Source organism: Cervus canadensis, chromosome 17 (genome assembly GCF_019320065.1).
Source record: "Cervus canadensis isolate Bull #8, Minnesota chromosome 17, ASM1932006v1, whole genome shotgun sequence".
Taxonomy (NCBI): domain Eukaryota; kingdom Metazoa; phylum Chordata; class Mammalia; order Artiodactyla; family Cervidae; genus Cervus; species Cervus canadensis.
The window spans coordinates 23,440,729-23,464,422 of NC_057402.1; the positions used below are offsets into that span (position 1 = coordinate 23,440,729).

At 35.6% G+C, this 23,694-nt stretch overlaps 1 protein-coding gene across 1 annotated transcript in view; it reads right to left on the reverse strand.

The window, feature by feature from the left end:
• LOC122455111 (protein only RNase P catalytic subunit) overlaps positions 1 to 23,694 on the reverse strand; it is a 118,895-nt gene that overhangs the window by 55,646 nt on the left and 39,555 nt on the right. The window contains exon 6 of the mRNA XM_043489985.1: positions 17,166 to 17,273. Coding sequence (XP_043345920.1) covers positions 17,166 to 17,273 — 108 coding nt within the window. The remainder of the gene's footprint in view (positions 1 to 17,165; positions 17,274 to 23,694) is intronic.

Genomic DNA, 23,694 nt, shown 5'->3' on the forward strand with positions numbered 1-23,694 from the left:
GGGAGTTGGAGAAATAAAGAGAGGGGAGTTGTTTCCTTCTGGAGCCTGAAAGCACTTAGGTAAGTGGCCACGGAGCACTTTCATTTTAAGACCAAGCCATATCCCATGAAAATCTGGAAAACACTTTCCTTGAGTTGGCAAGTAAATGTTGGAGAGTTAAAGAAGAGAGGAAGGACACAAAGGGTAAGTAATTTCGGGGTGTTAAGGTTCAGCAGGTGTGGAACAGAAAAATCAGTGGCTATAAATAAAAAAGAAAACAAATCTCAGGACAGCATGGAAAAGCAGCAAAACAAAGAACCAGTGGGAAAGATTCCTACCTATTCCCTTACAGCAACACACCAAAATCACTGTCTTTTTATGAGAAATACATGAAGAAAGGTCTCTACATATAAAGTATTTATAACTTTGCTAAAGAGAAGCCTTACATACTTGAGACAATCATCACAGAATTTCAAGCAATCTTTAAATCTAAATATAACCTTGCAGTTACATAAAGTGTGCAGATGTGCCAGTTTCACGACTACAGCTAAACTAGTGAAAAAACACAGACAGAGCCAAACAAAACTCATGCAAAATAACCAACAGTGTTCAGTATATCAAGTGTGGAAAAAAGTTAAGTTCTAAAGCATTTCAAACCACAGAAAGGGTAAGTTCTTTTCTTTGCATTTCCACTGACTCTAAAAATAAACCTTTATTATTTTCCAGATTATAAAAGAAATATAAGCTCATTATTTTAAAAAATTCTAACACTACACAAATGCATCATAATGAAAACCAACATTCTATATAACTATTCCCTTTAGAAGTTACTAGTGTTATCAGTTGGGAAATAGCTCCTGTTGGAACACTTGAGACACAGGAAAAGGAGAGCCACTCTGAACAAGAGAATACTATTACTTCAGTTTCTCCTTTGACTTGGACTCTTCATACTCCACTGCTAAGAAGAGAGAAAAGGAAAAAAGAACATCCAAAACACATGCTGATCCTCCAAAACAGGCAAACCACAAACAGATTAACCCCCGGGGGAAAAAAAATCAAAGGTGACTGGGTAAAATCATTACACTATATGGCAGAAATAAATATTACTTGATTTTGAGAAATGAAGTAAACGTACAAAAAATACTACCCTTTCCTTTTCATTGTCCTCAATAATCAAAAAAGCAGATAGCACATTTTTCCTTCAAAGAAAATTGAAGCAGCCTACCTAATCAGCTATGTTTTTAGTTTTTAAAAAAATAATGTTGTACCAGCAATGAATTTTGCAGTGCCAGAAGTAAGGAAGAACTTGAAAAAACACACAATTAGGGGGTTTTGTCAAAGGAACATGGGAGCAAACAAAAAGCTTGAAGTTGACAAAGCTAAAATAAGTGAACAACAAAATAAAGTAACATTAGATTATAAACCAAGTATACAATAAATATCCATGAGTTCATAATACTATAAATAAATTATTAAAGAAATAAGTAAGTAGGGGAGAAGAGACAAATTTCTGGATCAGACGAATTTCAAACAATTTGTGTAAATATTCTGCCCCCAAAGAGGTGGAGTATGACCACTCACTCTTTAAGTGTGGGCTGCACACTGACTTCTTTCCAAAGATTACAGTATGAAAAGGGGGGAAAAAGAACATCTTCACAGTGGAGAAACCTCACAAACACTTGCACAGCACGTGATCAAAGTTAACATCAACAGTAGTTAAATTATGTTGATAGTGTCTACTTTTACAACAATGCTGTGGCAATGGCATTTTCCCTCTGCAACCTTCTTCCCTCAAACCGATCAGTTCAGTTCAGTCGCTCAGTCGTGTCCAACTCTTTGCGACCCCATGAACCGCAGCACGCCAGGCTTCCCTGTCTCACCAACTCCCGGAGTCCACCCAAACTCATGTCCATTGAGTCACTGATGCCATCCAACCATCTCATCCTCTGTCGTCCCCTTCTCCTCCTGCCCCTAATCCCTCCCAGCATCAGGGTCTTTTCAAATGAGTCAGCTCTTCGCATCTGGTGGCCAAAGTATTGGAGTTTCAGCTTTAACATCAGTCCTACCAACGAACACCCAGAACTCATCTCCTTTAGGATGGACTGTTGGATCTCCTTGCAGTCCTAGGGACTCTCAAGAGTTTTCTCCAACACCACAGTTCAAAAGCATCAATTCTTCGGTGCTCAGCCTTCTTTATAGTCCAACTCTCACATCCATACATGACCACTGGAAAAACCATAGCCTTGACTAGATGGACCTTTGTTGGCAAAGTAATGTCTCTGATTTTTAATATGCTGTCTAGGTTGGTCATACCTTTCCTTCCAAGGAGTAAGCATCTTTTAATTTCATGGTTGCAATCACCATCTGCAGTGATTTTGGAGCCCAAAAAAATAAAGTCAGCCACTGTTTCCACTGTTTCCCCATCTATTTGCCATGAAGTGATAGGACCAGATGCCATGGTCTTAGTTTTCTGAATGTTGAGCTTTAAACCAACTTTTTCACTCTTCTCTTTCACTTTCATCAAGAGGCTCTTAAGTTCTTCTTCACTTTCTGCCATAAGGGTGGTGTCATCTGCATATCAAACCCATAACCCTAGGCTAATCATGAGAAAAACATATAAATCCCAACTGACGGACAGTCTACATAATGACCAGTACTTCTCAAGACTGTCAAGGTCATCAAAATCAAGTAAAGTCTGAGAAACTGTCACAACCAAGAAGAGTCTAATGAGACACAACAATTAAATGTAATTTGGTTTCCTAAAAGGGACATTTATGACATAAAAAGGACAGCAAATGAGAACTAAGGGAATCTGAGCAAGTATGACCTTTAGGTAAAGAAAATGTATCCACACTGGTTTCTTAATTGTAACAAATGTACCACACTAAAGGAGGATGTTAATGGCAAAGAAAACTAGATATAGGCATATGGGAATTTCCTATATTCTTTTTAACTTTTCTCTAAATCTAAAAATACTCTAAAATAAAACTTTATTCATAAAAAGCTTAAAAAAATCTAAAAAAGGGGGGGAAGTATATAATTTTTTTGTATGAAGAGAACAAATGTCATATCAATTTTTTCTGAATAAAAATAATGCCAATAAAAAGAATACTATTTACATGAGATATAAGATGATGCTATACTTCTGAGTTGAATGAATAGCCAATCTTTACTTTTTCTATCTCTGTAACTTCATCCTCCTTTTTATTACCCAATAAGCTTAAGCTTCCCATAGACTGTGTGACCAATTTCTCTATTTTCAAAATATATTTAAAAGAATTATATAGCAGCTTGAGATCCAAGCTGGATGTCAAGTCAGTACACGGCAGTACAGGAGAATCAGGATATGAGCAGACTGTGGAATCGACTGACCACTTTGAATACTGACCCTCTCATTAGCAATGTGACAAGCTAACTAATCTTAGTTTCTTCACTGTAAAACAGAAATAATAATATTACCTGCCTTATGGAGTTGTACAGATTACATGAGATAATGCATTCAATTTTTAACACAGAGAGAGAAATCAAAGCATGTTAGCTACCCCCTGCTGTGGTTCTCACCTCCAGGGTCAATGTTTACAATGAATAGGTTAAAATCACAAATAGAACCTGTAATTAGACACTACCCTGTGAGCATGAGTGACTATGTGTGTGGGTGTGTGCATGGGGATGGGGAAGGACTCGACTAAGGCCTGCAGCCTGACATCCTAGCACAAAGTGACTCCTTAAAGCTAGGACTTAATTAGAAATCAAAGTGTAAGGAACAAAATATTATAATGTCTATATGTCATTCTTTCTCTTTGATGACATGTCAAAGTGATAACCAACAGGTGATGGATACTGAAATGTAACTGATAAAACAAAACACTGGAAAGAATAATTTGGTATACTTAAAATGTTTTCACACCCACGGAACTACACAGCTTTGTGATTTCCCCTTTCAAGTTCTTATTTTGGTAAAAGATAGATATCGATAAAACATTTTATGTATATTTTTGTGGGGTTATTTTGGTCCATTTGAAGAGGAACTGCTGTTTCCATTTATCTTCCAAGCTTAAATCCAGTAAGATTTGCCTATTACCTCTTCCCTAAACAGATGAAAAATTTTTCAAGAAGTTTTCCTGCCATTCATACCATAATGTGTATATATCTTTTTCTGGAGAGGGAGACCTATTACATATAACTGCAAAGCTTCAATTAAGACTAATTCTATAACTTTATACACACAAGAAAGTTCTTGGTATTTATAGTTCAGACAAGACTGAGAAAAATGTTCTACTGATTGAATGATGTCATGTTGAGTTTATAAGTTTCTTTTTTCACATTAAAGAAATGGTACTTGCTATAATCACTTAACAAAATCCAAAGGCAATTCTGATACTCAAACTCACCTATATCTTCAAATCTTATTTATTACAAATGAGATATATTAAGGTTATCTGCTTTCCAACAAGATTTTTTTAACTGCAATGAAATTATAACTATAAAAATTTAAAACAAGTTTTAGTACTGCTGTGAATTACTGTGGACCAGAAGTGAAAAATCAGCTTACCCATTTTCCAAAGAGATCAAGAAGCATGAGTTCCGCCATCAGGCCTTCTGACCAACTGGAGAGCATCAGTGATACTGAATTACTGAATCGGAGGCCTCTCTCAAGCTCATACGTGTCTGATTCCTTTACGGCTGATGTTTACACAACTCAATCACCTGGTCATAACAAGGATGCTGTGAAGGGCATGCACTGCACCATTAGGGCCCACGGGAGAAATCTCTTTGGCTTATGCCAATACATAACAGTACTTGTCCTGAACAATTTGCTTCTATTTGAATTCATGAATTATGTGAATCCTACAAATCAATGAATCCTATAGTGGAAGTAACTTCCTTGGAAGAAATCTTAGAATTGGATGTCTTCAAACCCCTCCACTTTCTGCTCTCTCTCCCCCTACTTGTCCCTAGCCTAGCTTCCCTGAGCTTTTCTTTAGGGAAAAAGAAATGTTATAATGGGGTTATGGGGTGCTTATGAATGATGTGCAGGCAGATAAAAGTTTGGATCCCTGCTCATCAAGGATCATGCTTTCATCTTCAAGTTTGTCAACAGAATTTACAGTCAAATTAATAGAGCACTTACTTCATGGTATAAATTTCGTGCACCAACTTCAAACCTCTTATTTTTCCTAAGCTTATTTTCCTTTCATGCTCTTTTCTTAAGTTTATTTTATTTTCTGTATGTTATTATAAGCATTTTATATCTCTTATAGAACAAAGTTGAGCAGAAAATAATCTATAAATAAATAATCTCCACCTTGGAGGGCAGTGAATACGTCACAAAAATACCCAGAGAAAAAAGCCACATCTAAATGAAACAATGCAATAAAACCTAAGATCTGAATCGATCTTAATCGATTGATCTTAATTGTAACTGACTGGGAGAAAAATCAGCCTTTACAATGATGAAAGGTCTGAAATAGAAACTATTTTAAGAATACCATTTTTATCTTAAAATAAGTATCTTAATACAAAATTAATAACGAATAAAATGGTATCACTGTAACAATAATTAGGTAAGAATAATTTATATAGCTTCAAAAACATATTTAAGTAAATGTACTACTCACTCTGGAATTGCTGTTTACCAGACTTAACAAATATTTAACAATTTTTTTTGGTTAAAGCAAGTATTATATCTGCACTCTACCTACCACATTCCTCAGAGGCGTGTTTTAAAATACTGTCATAGAAGCAAAGTACACACAATAATGATTCACAAAGACAATCTCACCACACCCTAAAGAGTTATCACACAAAAATTATCAGTGACACATCAAGAGGAGAATCAACTTGCCATTAAGATTTCGTCAGAGAGAAAACAGATACGGGAACTTGGCAACGCTGTTTTCCTAACAATGATGTTTTAAGATATGTGATCACTTGACTAATGCAATTGGGGAAATTTCTGTTTCAAACACTATGCAGAGTATATCTTTTGGGGATATTTGAAAAGAAAATGACATGAGGCCAATACATAATAGAAATTTTGCCTGACTTCCTCATCCTTCTACTTACTTCTTCGATCACTTCACTAATAATATTATCCACTTTTCTGACAATTGATCATTTGCTTCATTAGCAATTGGTACATGTAAGAATAATTCTGAGTGGTGCAGACCATTCTAGCAGTCACATGACAAGACAGAACTCTTATAGATATCAAGCAGGTGAACTGGGTGGAATGGCACGTGGATAGAAGACAGCACCTCCTGAATTTGGCATTATTTGACCTAGGGCAATGTTACTTCTCTGACTTATCATGTCGTGAAAGATAGATAGTAAGAAAAAAGCCCAAGAACCATTTTTTGTGTTCAGTGAATTCTGGATTGGTGTCATCCACTTGCCTATTTATTTCCCCAAGTCACTTGGGGGAATCACTCCTGACTAGCTAAAAGTAACTATTTTTAAAATGAGGAGTCAAGATTAGGTCTATTACCCATGCCCACGTAATAAATTAGGGAAGACAGAACTCATCAAACCTTCCTGAAACCCAAAGAAATAGGACTTAAATCCCAAAGAAATAGGATTTAAATGCTACCAGATGAGTTGCCTTAAGAGTTTCAGTCCAAGTTTATGGTTTCCACTGATTAAAAAAAAGATCTACATACTAACAGTGACTTATTTGGGTGATTATTTCAGATGCCTTATAAAGAAACATGCAATTCCACTGCTTTGATATTCCATATAATTACTTTCAATCTCAGGTTCTCCCCAATTAACATATTCTCTTTGGACCATTTAACAGAGTTGTTTGTTTTTTTTAAGTTATTCTCTAGGCACAGAATGACTTTAATCATCATAATGCCAATATAACTACTTGGTAACATAGCTGTTGGTTACGGAAACTTGACAAACTTCTATTTTGAAAGTGGAAGAAGTATATTATTCTTAGGATCAGGTTTCAGTACTGTAAAATGAGTTTTATATATTTAATTTAAAAAATAGATTCCTACTCTAAGAATTATTTAGACTTCTAATAATTTTGAGTATGTGACTTCTATAATTGCTTGTTTTTGTAAAGCAGTATGAGTGCATTTCAGAGTGTCTTTATGTAACAGTAGTTCTCAAAATGTGGTCCCCAAACCAGTAGCATTAGCATTACCTAGGAACTTTTAAAAAATATAAATTCTCAGCCCTAACCTAGAACTTCTGAATCAGGAACTCTGGGTGTAGGGTCAGAAATCCTGTTTCAGCAAGTCCTCCAGGTGAGACTGAAGCACACTAAAGTTTGAGAATCAATATTCTAAAATATAGCAGAAACATTAATAGTTAAGTTTAAAGATTTTAAATTTTCTTTTCTTTAAAAATACATGAATTTTTAAAAGAAATCTAATAAGTACTCATAAATATATATAATTCTACAAAGTAAAAAGTGAAGTCCATTCCTGGATTAGAAATAATTGGATTAATAATTGTTCCTGTAACCCTTCACCTTAAAAACACTGAAAGAATCACTTTTTAAAATGCACTGGAAAGAAACTATTGTTAAGTAGTTAACTACAATTAAAATGCTTAGATGTAATCTCCAATCACTTATCTCCAATCATTAGCAATGAGTAAAATTTATGAAAGTAAACTGGGAAAAATGACACGTTCTTGATTCCAGATTTCAATACAGGAAAAAAATTACTCAAACACCTCAGAGCAGACATGGGTCAGCCTTCTTTGAAAGCAATAAAAACAGCATGACCCCCAAGTTCTGAAACCCCAGGAAAAACACCTTCTACCTCTAAACCCAGACCTTAAGAGCTAGTCTTTAAGCAGGAGAAACAATTACACAGAGAAGAATATTAAAAGTTGAGGAGGTGTAATAAAAATTTTACTTCAATACTTAATCTAACATTTGCGCTTACAAACATAATAAGGAGTTTCCTTGTCACTATAACATTATTGAAACATAATTTCAAGCACAGCTGGTGTCAAACTCCAAACATTTCTATAATTTGGTCAAAAAAAAATATGCCCAGGTTTTATAAACACATACCAAAAAACACCGAGCATAGTTTATTTTATCTTAGGTTCTTTATGGTATTGAAACATTTACAAGGGGTTATGTAAATCAATAGAAAGAAATAAAATAACTTGGGTGGCAGGAAAAAAATGAGAACTCACTGCCAAGTAAATGCTACTGCCGAATGACTTTTAATGGCTAATACCCTTTCTTCCATTTTTCTCTCACTGTAGTAAAACCAAAAAGAGATGGCAATCAAAACAAATTCTGCAGTGCTTCTATCAAACTACTTTCTATTCAATGCCCTAAGCATGCTGTAAGAATGAAAGCATTCGGTGCTGATGCCTGAACATAATTCTTTTAAATTACATTATAAATTTTCTTTCTGTGGAAGCTATTTTAAATCAATTCTCTGTTATCTACAAAAATAGGGAACAGAGTTTGGAACAGCTAGCAAGAATAACTAAAATGATGTACTTTTCCCCCTATACACCGTCCACCAGAGGAGCTTATGAAAAACTGAAAACCCTAAATGCAACCTGCAAAAGGAGCAAGAAACACAAACATTAGGACTAAATCCTGGGTAGGTATGTTTATGATGGGACGGGGAAGTGGTTAACGAGAGGGGAAAATGCAGGGGGAAAAAAAGGAAGTTTTCTACTTTATATCCTTTTGTTTTCTGGGTGAAAGTTCAGTATTTCCCTGTCCCCCCAAGCAAACTTACATCACCAATTATGAATGATGACTTGGTGGCTCAAAAGAAAAATCCACCTAAAAATGAAAGTTATGAAAGTATGTGTAAAGTATGCGTTATAGAGACTTTAGAATTCCTACTTGATCATTCTCGGGAAAAGGATCAATAAAAGCATCAGTTCTTCTCACATAAAACCACAGTAAAGGAATCTGATACTGAAAAAAGAACTAGGCACAGACAGGTTGTGCTGACAAGATAAACCTCATTTCTGGTTCCTGGACTTGACCATTGTAACAGGCAAGACATCACTAACTTCAGTGTGGTAGTCATAAGAGCTGTTAAAAAATACTAATCCTCTTTCTCCTTCTAGATACATGGTAGGACTGTCTTTCCTATCATGCTGAACTCAGGTTAGCTATGCAGCTTGTGTTTGCTGGAATCACAACTGAGCAGAAGCTCTGAGTCACTGTGTACTTCACGACTTTCCCTTTTCCCTCCGCCACAGCGACTGGCGATATTCCAGAAAGTTATTCTGGGTCCTGGAATCAGAATGGTGATAACAAAGATGACCTAAAATGGACATACAGCATGAACAAAAAATGGTTCATTTTAAGCCACTGAAAATTTGAGCTTATTACTGCAGCATTACCTAGCCTATCCTGACTAACATAGTCAGTCTTTTATTTTCTCTGTACTGTTGGTATATTTCTTATTTACTTACTCTATAGAGAAGTTAGCCATTTACAGACTAAGTTTAGGTTCAAAAAGAATTAAGATCTCAAACTGAAAAAAACTACAAGATTAGTCAATTATTTAAATTAAGAGACTAAACACATCATAAAAGAAAACTATGCTTTTATTTTTATAAAGTTAAGACCATGAACAACTAAATACACTCACAGGGTTATTGTGGCTTTTTTCCTTTTTCATTTATTGGAGTAAGTGCCAGGTACTGCAATAGTGCTTTCCAAGAATTAGCTCATTTAATCATTACAAAGGAACCAGGAGGTTACATAACTTAGCCTAGGTCCTACAGCTACTGCGTGAAGTAAGCAGCCAAGAGTAAAACTCAAGAAGTCTTTCAGTTAATCCTGAAAAGCAGTTAAGTCATTTCTAACAGGTTATATGAATTACTTTACATTCATTTGTTCATTCTTTCATTCATTCACTAAGTACCTACTGAGTACTTATTATGTTCAAGGCCCCTTTCTCAGTGCTGAGGATATGACTGCAAGCAAAGTATACAAGACATTGAATATCAGGGCATTTGCATTGTAATGGAGGACACTGATAAAGTAAACAGAGAAATGTATAGATAACTATAGATACTAAGTGCTATGAAGGAATTAAATCAATTATCTACTGCTGTGTGATAGACCACTCAAAACCTTGGGTTAAAATAATCACTACCTTTCTCACAACACTACGGGTTGGCTCAGCTGGATATTATTCTGTTCCACATATTACAGGTTAGGCTAATTCACGTGCTCACAATCAGCTGGCAGGCTGCCTGGACGTTGTCTGGTCCTAGATGACTTTACTCACATCATCCACCACAGAAACAATTAAGTCTGTATATCTGAAAATACAGGGAGGGGTTGGGTGAGGAGCGTAAAGTTACTTCAGAAGAATCAGGGAAGACCTCTGGTATGTTTGAGAAACAGGAAAAGTTATACTGTATCTATAATTCAGTGAAAGGCAAAGAAAAAAAACCAGAGATGAGGTTGAAAACAGAGGTAAAGATAAGATGATGAAAAGTACTACAATCCATGAAAAGGAATATGGCTTTTATTCTAAGTATCCTACAAAATCAGTGAGGCAAGGATGAAGAAGCAAGGAGGACAGCTGGGAGTTCAGGTGAGAGATGATGTTAATGAAGACAGAAAGAAATGGTTAGATTACAGGATATACTTGGGAATTAAGATCATTAAAATTTGTCAGTCAACTGGATGTTGGGTTACTGAAAAAAGTAGCTGAGGCTACAATCCTTGGAGGACAGTGGTGAAAATCACTCACTCACTTAAGTTTTTAAAAAATGGCTACAACTTAATTTCTATGTAATTTCTAACTTAATTAAATTTAATTACTTAAATTTAGCTAATTAAACTTAATCTCTAAGCCTCATTTATGCAGTGCTTTTCCTCAAAAGTATCTGTAAGAGCCAAAATAACATGTTGTTGGGAAATGACTGTTCATAAAATAACCCATGCTGCTCCATAAACATAGTTTATTAAATTAAAAGAAATTGAAATCAAGAAAATCCAAAACACTACATCTTGCAGCAGGTAACAAAAAAGAGATGTTAGTCTAAGTGCTACATAAAGGTTGGCTCAAGTGTTACACAAGGGTTCATACCTAACACTTTCTAATCTAGTCACTGTTTCTCCAAAATTACAACATGTTCTGGAGAAAATGTTACAAAACCATTTTGTAATACTTAGAATTTTTTTAAAAAAATTCTTATCCCATGTATTTTGGGTAAACATTATTCTCCATTCTGACATTCCAAGTAAATTTTTAAGAAAAGAATCAAATATAAACACAAGAATCACTGTCATGGACAAAAGGATGCAAAGTATACTATGACTTTCTTGTTTACATAACATAAGCATTAGCCTAGTCATGTTCCAGCATTCATAGCATTTATCAGCCTGCAGACACATCCTCACACTTCAAAACCTTTTACCTGGCACTGAACAGTGCTCAGTAAACAGTAATTGATTCTACACTGGAATTCCCTGCCAAGATGCTCTGTTCTTCTTAAAATGAAAGCTATATAATTAATCTACCAGCTACTCAGAACCCTTCCTTCTTCTCAAAAGTAAAAATGCAAACCAAAACCTTTCTTCTGAAAAAGTGCAACAAAAAAAGTACTGTTTAAAAGCAGAATACACTTAACTCTTTTTTTTTAGAATACACTTAACTCTTGAAAAACATCTAAAAGGTGAGTAGCAAGTTTTATTAAACAAATGAATTGGGCTTCCCTCATAGTTCAGTTGGTAAAGAATCTGCCTGCAATGCAGGAGACCTGAGTTCGATTCTTGGGTCAGGAAGATCCCCTGGAGAAGGAAATGGCAACCCACTCCAGTATTCCTGCCTGGAGAATTCCATGGACAGAGGACCCTGGCAAGCTACAGTCCATGGGGTTGCAAGAGTTGGACAAGACTTAGCAACTAAAGAAGAGAAACAAATGAATTAGAAAGGGTCAAGGCTAGTCCCGTCTAAATCTCACTGTACTCTAAATTATGTTGGTTTATCATCTATTTAAGATTGTTTCTCTAAAAGGGAACCCTCCTACACTGTTGGTGGGAATATAAACTGGTATAGTCACTATGGAAAACAGTATGGAGGTTCCTTAAAAAACTGAAAACAGAGTTACTATATGATCCAGCAATCCCACTCCTGGGAAGATACCTGAAGAAAACTCTAATTTGAAAAGATAAATGTACCCCAACGTTCACAGCAGCACTATTTACAATAGCCAAGACATGGGAGCAACCTAAGTGTCCAGTGACAGATGAACAGATAAAGAAGATGTGATGTACATATACAATGGAATACTACTCAGCCACAAAAGCAATGAAATAATGCCATTTGGAGCAACAGGGATGGATCTAGAGATTATCACATTAAGTCAAAGAGAGACAAATATCATAGGATATCACTTACATGAAGAATCTAAAAAATGATACAAATGAACTCATTTACAAAACAGAAACAGACACACAACCACAGAAAGCAATCTTATGTTACAAGAGAGGAAGAAGGGGGTAATATATTAGGAGTTTGGGATGAGCAGAAACAAACTATTATATATAAAACAGATAACTAATAAGTCCTACTGTGTAACCCAAGAGAACTCTGATCAATGTTATATGGCAGTCTAGATGGAAGGAGAGTTTAGGGGAGAATGGAGACATGTATATGTATGGCTGAGTCCCTCTGCTGTCCACCCGAAACTATCACAACATTGTTAACTGGCTAATACTCCAATATAAAGTAAAGTTTAATAAAAAAATTAAAACTTCCAAGAAAAGAAAACACATGCTGTGTACAGCTAAACCTGCACATTCTCAGGCAATGGTAACCACCAGTTAAGTCTCAACTCTGCATGGTAACTGGCAAGTTTCTACTGACATCAATTATAAGGTATAATCTGACTTCCAAAAAATTCCAAATATAAAAAGATATGTTTGAAAATTGAGAAAATAAATTCACAACCAGAACTATTTTTAGTTCCTTAAATCTCAATCACCCCTAAGCTGTAGGTTCTGAGTTCAAGGTATATGATCAAGGTGCTACTCCCTAAGTAATGAATTTTAAATGGTCTCTTCTTATTTATGAACTTACAGAGAACAATGCTGGCTATATAATTAACCATTAATGCAAAAGGACAAAGTAGAATTTGTAACATATAATGCAGAGAGTTCATGAGAAGAACATAAATGAGCTGTACATTATTCCACAGAAAAAGGCTGGAAGATTCCACACACAAAGATGAAAAATTCAAGAATTAGGATTCCTAATCTTTTCCTTTGTGCACACTTAAAGGCAACCATATTGAGAGAGAGAGAGAGAGAGAGAAAGGACAAATAAAATGGTCAAGAATATTTCCTTTCTGGGCTATTTTATTAATGTTTGTTTACAAATTTTTTAAATGTTTCAGCTAAGGAATCTGGTTAAAAACTGTCCAGCTCTATTCACTTAGCAGAGTCATAGCACAAATGCAACTAAATAGTTGAAGCAATCATGTAATGAGCAACTTTAAATAAATGTATCCTATTTGGGCACTTTTATAACTGTTGGTGGGAATATAAATTGCTTCAATCATTTTGGAAAGCAATTTGGTAATATATAGTGAGACCTTTAAAATTATCCATACCCATTGACTCAAGAGTCCTATTTCTGGGAATCTATTTTCAAGAAATCATCTGAAACATCCTGAGATCTTCTTCCAAGCATTATTTACCATAGTGAAAAACGAGAAACAATCTAACATGCCCACCAACAGGCAAATGATTAAAAAACTGTGGTACATCCATAAGATACAGTTATTTTAGAATATTTACCAAGAATGCCTTTTTACTTTTCCTGATTATAAGTTTTAAATTTTAAATATATACTCATTGTGAAAGAAAATTTTAAAAATAAACATACAAAATTGAAATTCTCTTGTTGTCTTATACTATATCCCCAATTCCTAAAGTTAACTATCCTAAAGTTTTTATGTGTTAACTTCTGGAATTTTCCAGTCATATACAAATTTACCTAACAAACATTTATATATGAGTAACCCTTTGGTTTGCTTTGAACACAAGTGGGGCCATACAGTTGCTGTACAACTCGTTTCTTACACTTACTTTGGCTCATTACTCATTCCATATCAGTACATACAGATCTATCTCATTCATTTAAAATAGATGTTTCAATATATATCAGGTCCTAGACTGATAGATATTTAAGTTGATTAGACTTCTCTGCTTACAAGCAATGCTGTAACTAACACACTGGGACATAAAATTTTATATACTAGTGTGAATATAACAGTTCCTAAGAGAAGAATTTCAGCCTTTTAGGCATTCAAAGTTATTGCCAAATTACCCACCAAAAAACACTGTACCTAACAGCATCTAAAAATGCTCAAACATTTTTAAAATTTGTAAACAAAGTTTAATAAAATAGCCCAGAAAAGAAATATTCTTAACCTACTCATTTGTCCTTTTTCTCTCTCTTAAATATAGTTGTCTTCAAGTGTGCACAAAGGAAAAGATTAGGAATCCTAATTCTTGGTTTTTGGTTTTGAATCCTAACCCTCCTCTCTACCTCTCTAAACCAATCAAAATATTGGATACTACTAACTTTTAAATTTCTGCCAGTCTAGAAGACAAACATTTTCATTTGCATAACTATAATTATGAATAAGGTTAAACCACTTTTCTACTGCTTGGTTCTTCTTTTTCTTACAGACTTACTTATAAGAAACCTTGGTACAGTCAGGAAATTAGCCCTTTATCATTTGTGTTACAATTTTTTTTCAGTTTGTTTTTATGTTTAAACAATGTTATAGTATTTTTTTTACTGTCCAGCAAATTTCTCTATTCTTCCCATTAGGGTTCCTGAATTTTATATATGCTTCAAAGGTCCTTTCATCTCAAATATTTTAAAACATTCCTCATTTCTCTTACTCCTTTATAGTTTCACTTTTATTCAGAGTTTTCAACAACTATAAATTAAAATATAGATATATAAGCTCACTTAGGGTAAAAAAAATAGAAAAATACTGCAAGGAAATAAAACATTGACCGTGATTATAGTTGAATGTTAGGATTATATATAATTTTCTTTTCTGTAACTTCCAAATTTTCTACAATGAACATGCATTACTTTTATAATCATAAGAAAATAACATTTCTTAAAATTATATTTTAAATTTTTCTTAAGTTTTTGATGGAACTGGCTTCAATTCTCAACCACGCATTATTTGAGTACCTCACCTAGAGTCTAACACTAATACTAAATCTAACACTAAGGCAGAGATTTGTTATTTCCTTTTAGCTCCATTGACATGGATGACATAACAGGAGAAAATCTTAAACTGCTCAACAGGGGATAACTGAAAGCAAGAATTACTGTTCCATTTGGGAAGTTACTTTGAATAGTAATCAATAATAGCCACACCTATTAGGTACTTAGTATGTACCAAGTATTCTTCACAACATCTTTAAGAGATAGGTACTATTATTAGGTCTGTTTTACAAATTGGGAAAGTAAGGCACAGAGAGGTTAAATAAATCACTCAAACTATGAAAGCAATTTAAAGTGGTAGGTTGAATATAAAGAGCTTGGTTCCAGAATCCCCGTTCTTAACTTCTTATCTAAAATGCTCCTTTAAAGCTATTTAAAATGTTATTAAATGCTACTCAGGTGGTGTCTCTTAAAGCTGAGTCTTCAAGCTGAAATTTCCCAAATATAATGCCGGTGCACTGCCACAAGTTCTCTGAAAAGCTGGGTAATAACAACTACTTGTCACATAAGCTGTTGCTTACATTAAATTATTTAAAGAATAAAAGCTAAAAGTAGTGAAAGACGTCATGATTTCCCTGGCCCATCATTTGTTCTCTGCCTCTGTACTTGCCAAAATCTGCTAAAATCTTCAAAAATGTGCACAGTTTTCTCCCACAAAGCTCGATGATGTGTCCACTACAACATCTTCAACATGGTACTGGCAGAAGTGAGCCCATTTGGGCTACATATTTCTGGCAAGCTAATCTTTTGCTTTGTCTGAAGCTGAAAGTCAAACAAAAAGTACACAAACAAGAAACTTTTTATTCTCACAGATTAGATGGGAATGAACCCTTCTGATTCTGAGCTCTACCAGGCCTTAGTGATAATAGTTTCATGTTTCCTATTCTGGCTTTGTCTTTGTCAATGCTACTGCTTCAAAAGGCCCTTCAAGTACCTAAGAGACAAAAATGTTTTCAACTTACTTTTGTGTTTTTAAAAATAAAGGAGTAAAAAGTACATACTTGACCATAAAAATAAGGAAAGGCATATAAAGAAATTTCTACAAATCAACCTTGTCCTTTGTGAGTACTTGCAAGCTTTTCTGAGTATAAATGGTCAAATTGGACCAGTATTGATAGCATCTCTGAGAAAAATCTTTTAAGTTGGCAGCAATTTTTACAAAATAATAGTTTAACTACAGATAAATGCCCATAGATTGCCAGTGGTAAGAGCCACAATTCTGAAACCCAGGAGCTCTCTACAATCAAATTTTGATGTTATGACTGCTTTCGAAGGAGGTACTATACAAAATTGGCCTTAATTTTCTAATCTGTAAAAATGAGAATTAAAATAATTGCTCACTATGCTATAAAAAAATCCTAATATTCCTATTAGAAACTACTAGGACACTTAGAAATTGATAGAACAAATGATTACCTTACCAAAAAAAGAAATGCTTAGTTTAATTTATGAACTTAGTATGTCTGGAAGAATACAAATGTGAGTAATGGGTAGCCTATCCCTTCTCCAGTGGATCTTCCCAACCCAGGAATCAAACTGGGGTCTCCTGAACTGCAGGTGGATTCTTTACCAACTGAGCTTTCAGGGAAGCCCCAATGAGTGATTAATACCTCTTAATACTATAAGTTGACACATTTCAAGTGGAGGGATGTGATCCACAGGGACAAGATAGAATAACCCAAAGAGTAGAGACCTAGAAGATTACCTAACGGTTACACAAAAAAGGCTGAACTGGCCCTTTATTACACAGACTTTTGGATCTCTCACTCTTGCCCAGCCAGTAGGAGCCACTTACTTGTCAGAAACAAAAACAGTGAATCTTAGATGACTGGTTGGTTACTGTGGCACTTTTGAGAGCTTACTTTTAGAGGAAGGGAAAATGGGGAAGTAAGAGAACCAAGGAAGATCACATAATGGGCCCAATATATATTTCTAGAGATGTGAAGTAACAAAACTTGTACTTACAACTTGAGATTCACGAGCTTTAGGAAACATCTTGGCAACATTGAGCCCATCAATGACAACATCGAAAGGAGGACGGCATTTTACAAAGTTCTGAAATCTCTTAAGTTCCTAAAAAAAAAAAAGATAATAAGAACCTAGTAAGGTCTTTATCATAAACATACAGCTATAACTTTCATTATTGTTCTGGAAAGTCAAAATACTCATTCCTTAATAATGTACAAACACACACACATACAAAAATATGCTTTCAAAACGAAATCTGTAAAGACCTGGCCTACCAGGTGCAACTGCATGTAATTACCTGATATATCTTATAATCTCACAGTGCTTTACACGTCACAAAGTACGTAACATGGTACTTCCACTGAGCTGTAATCAGTTACCTAGCCTGCTAAACTGACACATACAACAGGAATGAGGAGAACAAACTGTCAAAATCTCTATGCTCTATTCGGTAAGTCAAGGAAAAGTGGATCTGAGATATGCCAGTCTACCAGCGTAACCATGTTGAAGGAACAAGACTCTATAATTTGTACTCCTCTTTTATCAAGAGGATTTGGTTACTCGTGGCTATTTTGAAGAGTTGAAAATTCATTCATCATTCATTCAACAAAAATTTGTGCAGCACCTACTATGCGCCTAGCAGTTACCAGAGAGAAAATCCCAACTTAATGGAGCTTGCATTTTAATGGGAAGAGACACACTATAAACAAGTTAATACATGAATGGCAAAGGTGATGAGTGCTACGGGTGGAAGAAAAGTAGGAGAGGAAGTTCTACTCCTGGTAATGACGAAGTAGTCTATAAGGGACTACCAGATAACATGACATTATCTACATAAAAAGTAATTATTTGAAAGTCCTAGAGAATGACCAAAAGCAAGGAGAAATTGAATGGAACACAACATTTAAAAGGTTTGATACTTTTAAAACATGTCTGAAAAATTCTTTGACACTCCTCACCCTCAAAAGTGTAGTTGCTCACTTGTGTGCGACTCTTTGCAATCCCATGGATGGTAGCTTAGCAGGCTCTTCCATCCATGGAATTTTCCAGGCAAGAGTATGGGAGTAGCCTGCCATTTCCTTCTCCAGGGGAGCTTCCCGATCTGAGATTTGAACCCGATCTGAGATTCGAATCTGGGTCTCCCACACTGCAGGCAGACGCTTTACCCTCTGAGCCACCAGGGTGGAGTCTAATTCCCTCCACTTGGATAGAAGCTTTTCTTTGTGACAGTGACATTGTGTGACTTCCAAGGCCAGTTAATAAAAGAAAACACAGCTTCCATCTGGTTCTCTCTTGGGATGCTTGCTCTTAGAAACCAACTATTATTAAAAAGCCCAGGCAGAGGTCATGCACAGGTATTCTACTTGAAAGTCGAACCTAGTCCCAGCCAAAAGACATCAACTGTCAAATCAATGAGAGTGAGGGAGATTTCAAGATGACTTTAGCCTCCATTTGATTACAACAGTAGAAGAGCCAAGCAAAAACCACACAACTGAGTTCAGGCAAACCCTAGAACCATAGTAATAATAGGTGATTGATTCTGTTTAATGCCACTATATTTGGGGTGATTTGTTATGCATCTATGGATAACAGAAAAGAAGTGAATTGCAGCAGGAGAAATTTGTCTGTATACAGCTTTTTGCCAGAGGGCACTCTAGTCAGCATAGCAGGGAGGGGCAATAGAAAATCAACCAGAAAACTGTAGACTTACTGGTTTGAGAAATCATAATCAATTGGTTTGAGAAGAGTTTCAGACTGTCAGAGAGGCTGGAAAGTTATAAAAAGAATATTTAAAAAGAGGGAACTGCAAAAATCTATGTATAAATCTGCTAAATCCTTAGCTCTTGATCTATTCATGTATAGAAGAGACTCCAAAGAGCCTGGGGCGGCGGTGGGGGTGGGGTGGGGGGAGGGGTGGGGGGGGTGAAAGACGTGAAAGATTTGAACAAAAATTTCAATTACTATCCACTGCAAAAACAGCTTCTCTGGTTGCTCAGATGGTAAAGAATCTGCCTGCAATGTGGGAGACCGGGATTTGACCCCTGGGTCAGAAGATTCCCTGGAGAACTGAACAGCAACCAACTCCAGTATTCTTGCCTGGGAAATTCCATGGACAGAAAAGCCTGGCAGGCTACAGTCCACCGAGTCAAAGAGTCAGACAGGACTGAGCGACTACACTTTCACTTTCAGCAAAAGCAGCAGAGTTTAGAGTTTGAGTATAATCAAGTTTAACAGTCTGGCAAAGCAAAAAATCAATAACCTCTAGAGGAAGATAACAGAATCCAGAATCTTTGAATTTTACAACATGCCCCTCACAATGTCCAATACATAATTTAAAAATTAATAAACGAGAGGAAACAGGAAAATGTCAAGAGAGAAGAAAGCCAAAAGAAATCAACCCAAGGTCCAGATGCTGGAGTTAGCAGGCAAGAAATTTAAAGCAGCTATTATAAATAGATTTAAGAATTTAAAGGAAAATATAGTTATAAATGAATGCAAAGAAAGGTCCTAACAGAAGCGGAAGAGATTAAGTAGCAAAAATACACAGAAGAACTATACACAAAAGGTCTGAATAACCACAATGGTGTGGTCACTCACCTAGAACCAGACATCCTGAAATGTGAAGTCAAGTGGGCCTTAGGAAGCATTACTACGAACAAAGCTAATGAAGGTGATGGAATTCTAGCTAAGCTATTTCAAATCCTGAAAGATGATGCTGTTAGAGTGCTGCACTCAATATGCCAGCAAATCTGGAACACTCAGTAGTGCCTGTAGGACTGGAAAAGGCCGGTTTTCATTCCAATCCCAAAGAAGGGTAATGCCAAAGAATGTTCAAACTACAATACAATTGCACTCAATTCACATGCTAGCAGGATAATGCTCAAAATCCTTCAAGCTAGACTTCAGCAGTACATGAACGGAGAACTTCCAGATGTACAAGCTAGATTTAGAAAAGGCAAAGGAACAACTAGGGATCAAATTGCCAACATCCACTGGATCATAGAAAAAGCAAGAGAATTCCAGAAAAACATCTACTTCTGCTTCATCGACTACGCTAAAGACTTTGTGCAGATCACAACAAACTGTGGAAAATTCTTAAAGAGATGGTTTAATTCTTAAAACCACCTTACCTATCTCCTGAGAAACCTGTATGCAGGTCAAGAAGCAACAGTTAGAACTGGACATGGAATAAAAAAAGGACTGGTTCAAAATTGAGAAGTGAGTTTGTCAAGGCTATATATTGTCCCCCTGCTTATTTAACTTACAGGCAGAGTACATCAGGCAAAATGCCAGGCTGGATGAATCCCAAGCTGGAATGAAGACTGCCCAGAGAAATATCAACAAGTTCAGATACACAGATGGTAACACTCTAATGGCAGAAAGTGAAGAGGAACTAAAGAGCCTCTTGATGAAGGGTGAAAAAGAAGAGTGAAAAGGCATGCTTAAAACAACATTCAAACAACTAAGATCACAGAATCTGGTCCCATCACTTCATGGCAAACAGATGGGGGAAAAGTGGAAACAGTGACAGATTTTATTTTCTTGGGCTCCAAAATCACTACAGATGGTGACTGCAGCCATGAATTAAATAATTTCCTTGGAAGGAAAGCTAGGACAAACCTAGACAGCGTATTAAAAAGCAGAGAGATCGCTTTGCCAACAAAGGTCCATATTGCCAAGGCTATGGTTTTTCCTGTAGTCATGTAGGGACGTGCGAGTTGGACTATAAAGAAAGTTGAGTGCCGAAGAATTGATGCTTTTGAACTGTGGTGCTAGAAAAGACTCTTGAGAGTCCCTTTGACAGCAAGGAGATCAAAGCAGTCAATCCTAAAGGAAATCAATCCTAAATATTCATTGGAAGGACTGATGCTGAAGCTGAAATACTTTGGCCACCCATGCAAAGAGCTGACTCATTTGAAAAGACCCTGATGCTGGGAAAGATTGAAGGTGAAAGAAGGGGGAAGCAGAGGATGAGATGGTTAGAGAACATCACTGACTCAATGGATGTGAATATGAGCAAACTCTGGGAGATAGTGAAGGTAGGGAAGTCTAGTGTGCTGCAGTCATGGGGCTGCAGAGACTCGGACATGACTCAGCAACTGAACAAATAATTTAAACTCTAAGTGGACTAGGTTAAGAACTCATATTATAACCCGCAATTCATATATTTAAAAATATAGAAAAAGTATAGATAATAAGCCAACAGAAGAATTCAATGAAATTTTTAAAAAAACATTTGATTAACCCAAAAGAAAATAAAAGTAGGAATAGAGGAACCAAAAATTTTTTGGATAGATATAAAACAATAGCAAAGTAAAATATTTAAATTTAACACTATCAAAAATGTTGTATATAAGACATGTACTTTGTTTTTTCTTCCAATTTCATTGCAATATAACTGAAATACAACACTGTCTAAGTTTAAGGTATATGGCATGATGATTTGACTTACATTTATTATGAAATGATTACCACAGTAAGTTTAATGAACATTCATCAATGAGAACCCTTAGGGCTTACTCTCTTAACAACTTTTATGTATGACACACAGTACTGTGAACTTGATAAACAGAAAATAGAAAATAAAATAGATAACAAAATAATTATATTTATAAAGTTTTACATTATATCCCTGGTACTTATCTACATAATTGGAATTTTGTGTCTTTGGACCAACTTCATCCAATTTGTCTCCTTCCATTTCCTGTCTTTGAAACCACAAATCGGATCTTTTTCTTAAAGTTGCTTGTTTTTGAAACATAGTTGACCACAATAAGTGTAGACAGGTTGACCACAACCTGTCTACTCAGGTTACTATCTGTCACCATAGAAAGATTACACTGTTATTGATTATATTCCCCACACTGGGAAGTGTGTACCTCTTAATCTCCCTCAACCTATTCCTCTCATCCCCAACCTTCATCCCCTCTGGCAACCACCTGTTTGTTCTCTGTATTTAGGACTCTGTTTCTGTTTTGTTATGTTGGTTAATTTGTTTTTTAGATTCCACATATAAGTGAAATAATACAATATTTGTCTTTCTCTGTCTGACTTACATCAGCATAATACCCTCAAGGTACATTCATGTTGTTGCCAATGGAAAAATTTCATTCTTTTTTAAGACTGAGTTAGTATTCCGTTGTGATACATATATATATATATATATACACCACATCTTCTTTTATCCATTCATCCATGGATAGGCACTTAGGTTGCTTCCATATCTTGGCAATGTAAATAATGCTGTGGTAAACATGCATGGGCATTTATCTTTTCAAATTAGTGTTTTCAATTTCTTTCAATAAATAGCTAGGAGTGGAACTGCTAGATCATATGGTAGTTCTAGTTTTAGCTTTTTGAGGAACTTCCATACTGTCTTCTATAGTGGCTGTACCAATTTACATTCCCACAAACAGTGCACAAGGGTTCACTTTTCTCCACATCCTGCCAAACTTATTGTTTGTTGTCTTTTTAATAATAACCATTCCAACAGTTGTGAGGTGATATTTCACTGTGGTTTTTATTTTCATTTCCCTGGTGATTAGTGATGTTCAGCATCTTTTCATGTGCCTGCTAATATCTGCACATCTTCTTTGGCAAAATGTCTATTCAGGTCCTCTGCCCACTTTTTAATTGGGTTGTTTTTTTAACATTAAGGTGTATGAGTTCTTTGAATATTTTGGATGGAATTCTCTAGGTAAAAATACTGGAGTGGATAGCCTTTCACTTCTCCAGAGGATGTTCCCAACCCAGGGATCGAACCCAGGTCTCCCGCATTGCGGGCGGATTCTTTACCAGCTGAGCCAGGAGGGAATCCCAAGAATATTGGAATGGGTAGCCTATCACTTCTCCAGCAGATCTTCCCGACCGAGGAATCAAACCAGGGTCTCCTGCATTGCAGGCAGATTCTTTACCAACTGAGCTATCAGGGAAGCCCCGTATAGTTTGGATATTAACCCTTTATCCGATATATGCTTTGCAAGTATTTTCTCTCATTCAATAAGTGGCATTTTCATAGTGTCAACAGTTTCCTTCACTGTGCAAAAGCTTATCAGTTTGATTAGTCCCACTTGTTTTAAATCTGAATTCAATACTATTTAAAAATACTGTTCTAAGAGATGTACTTTAAATATAGCGATATGGATAAGCTTAAAGTGAAAAGTAGGAAGAAAATACATAGCACGCATGCATCAGCATGTGTGAGAAAGTTGAAGTACCAATACTAATTTAGACAAAGTAGATTTTTTAAAAAGGGGTATTACCAAAAAAAATGGGACACTTTGTAACGACAACAAAATCAATATATAAGGAAGTCATAGTCATAAATAAGAACAGAGCTTAGGAAATACAAGAAGCAAAACTTGACAAAACTGAAAGGAGGAACATAAATGTCTATAATCATAGATGGAGACTTCAATACTTCTCTCTCCATAATTGATAGAAAAGGTAGACAAAAATCAGTAGGGATACAGAAGAGCCAAACTACAGTAATAACCACTTTGACTTGATCAATATCTAAAAGAGA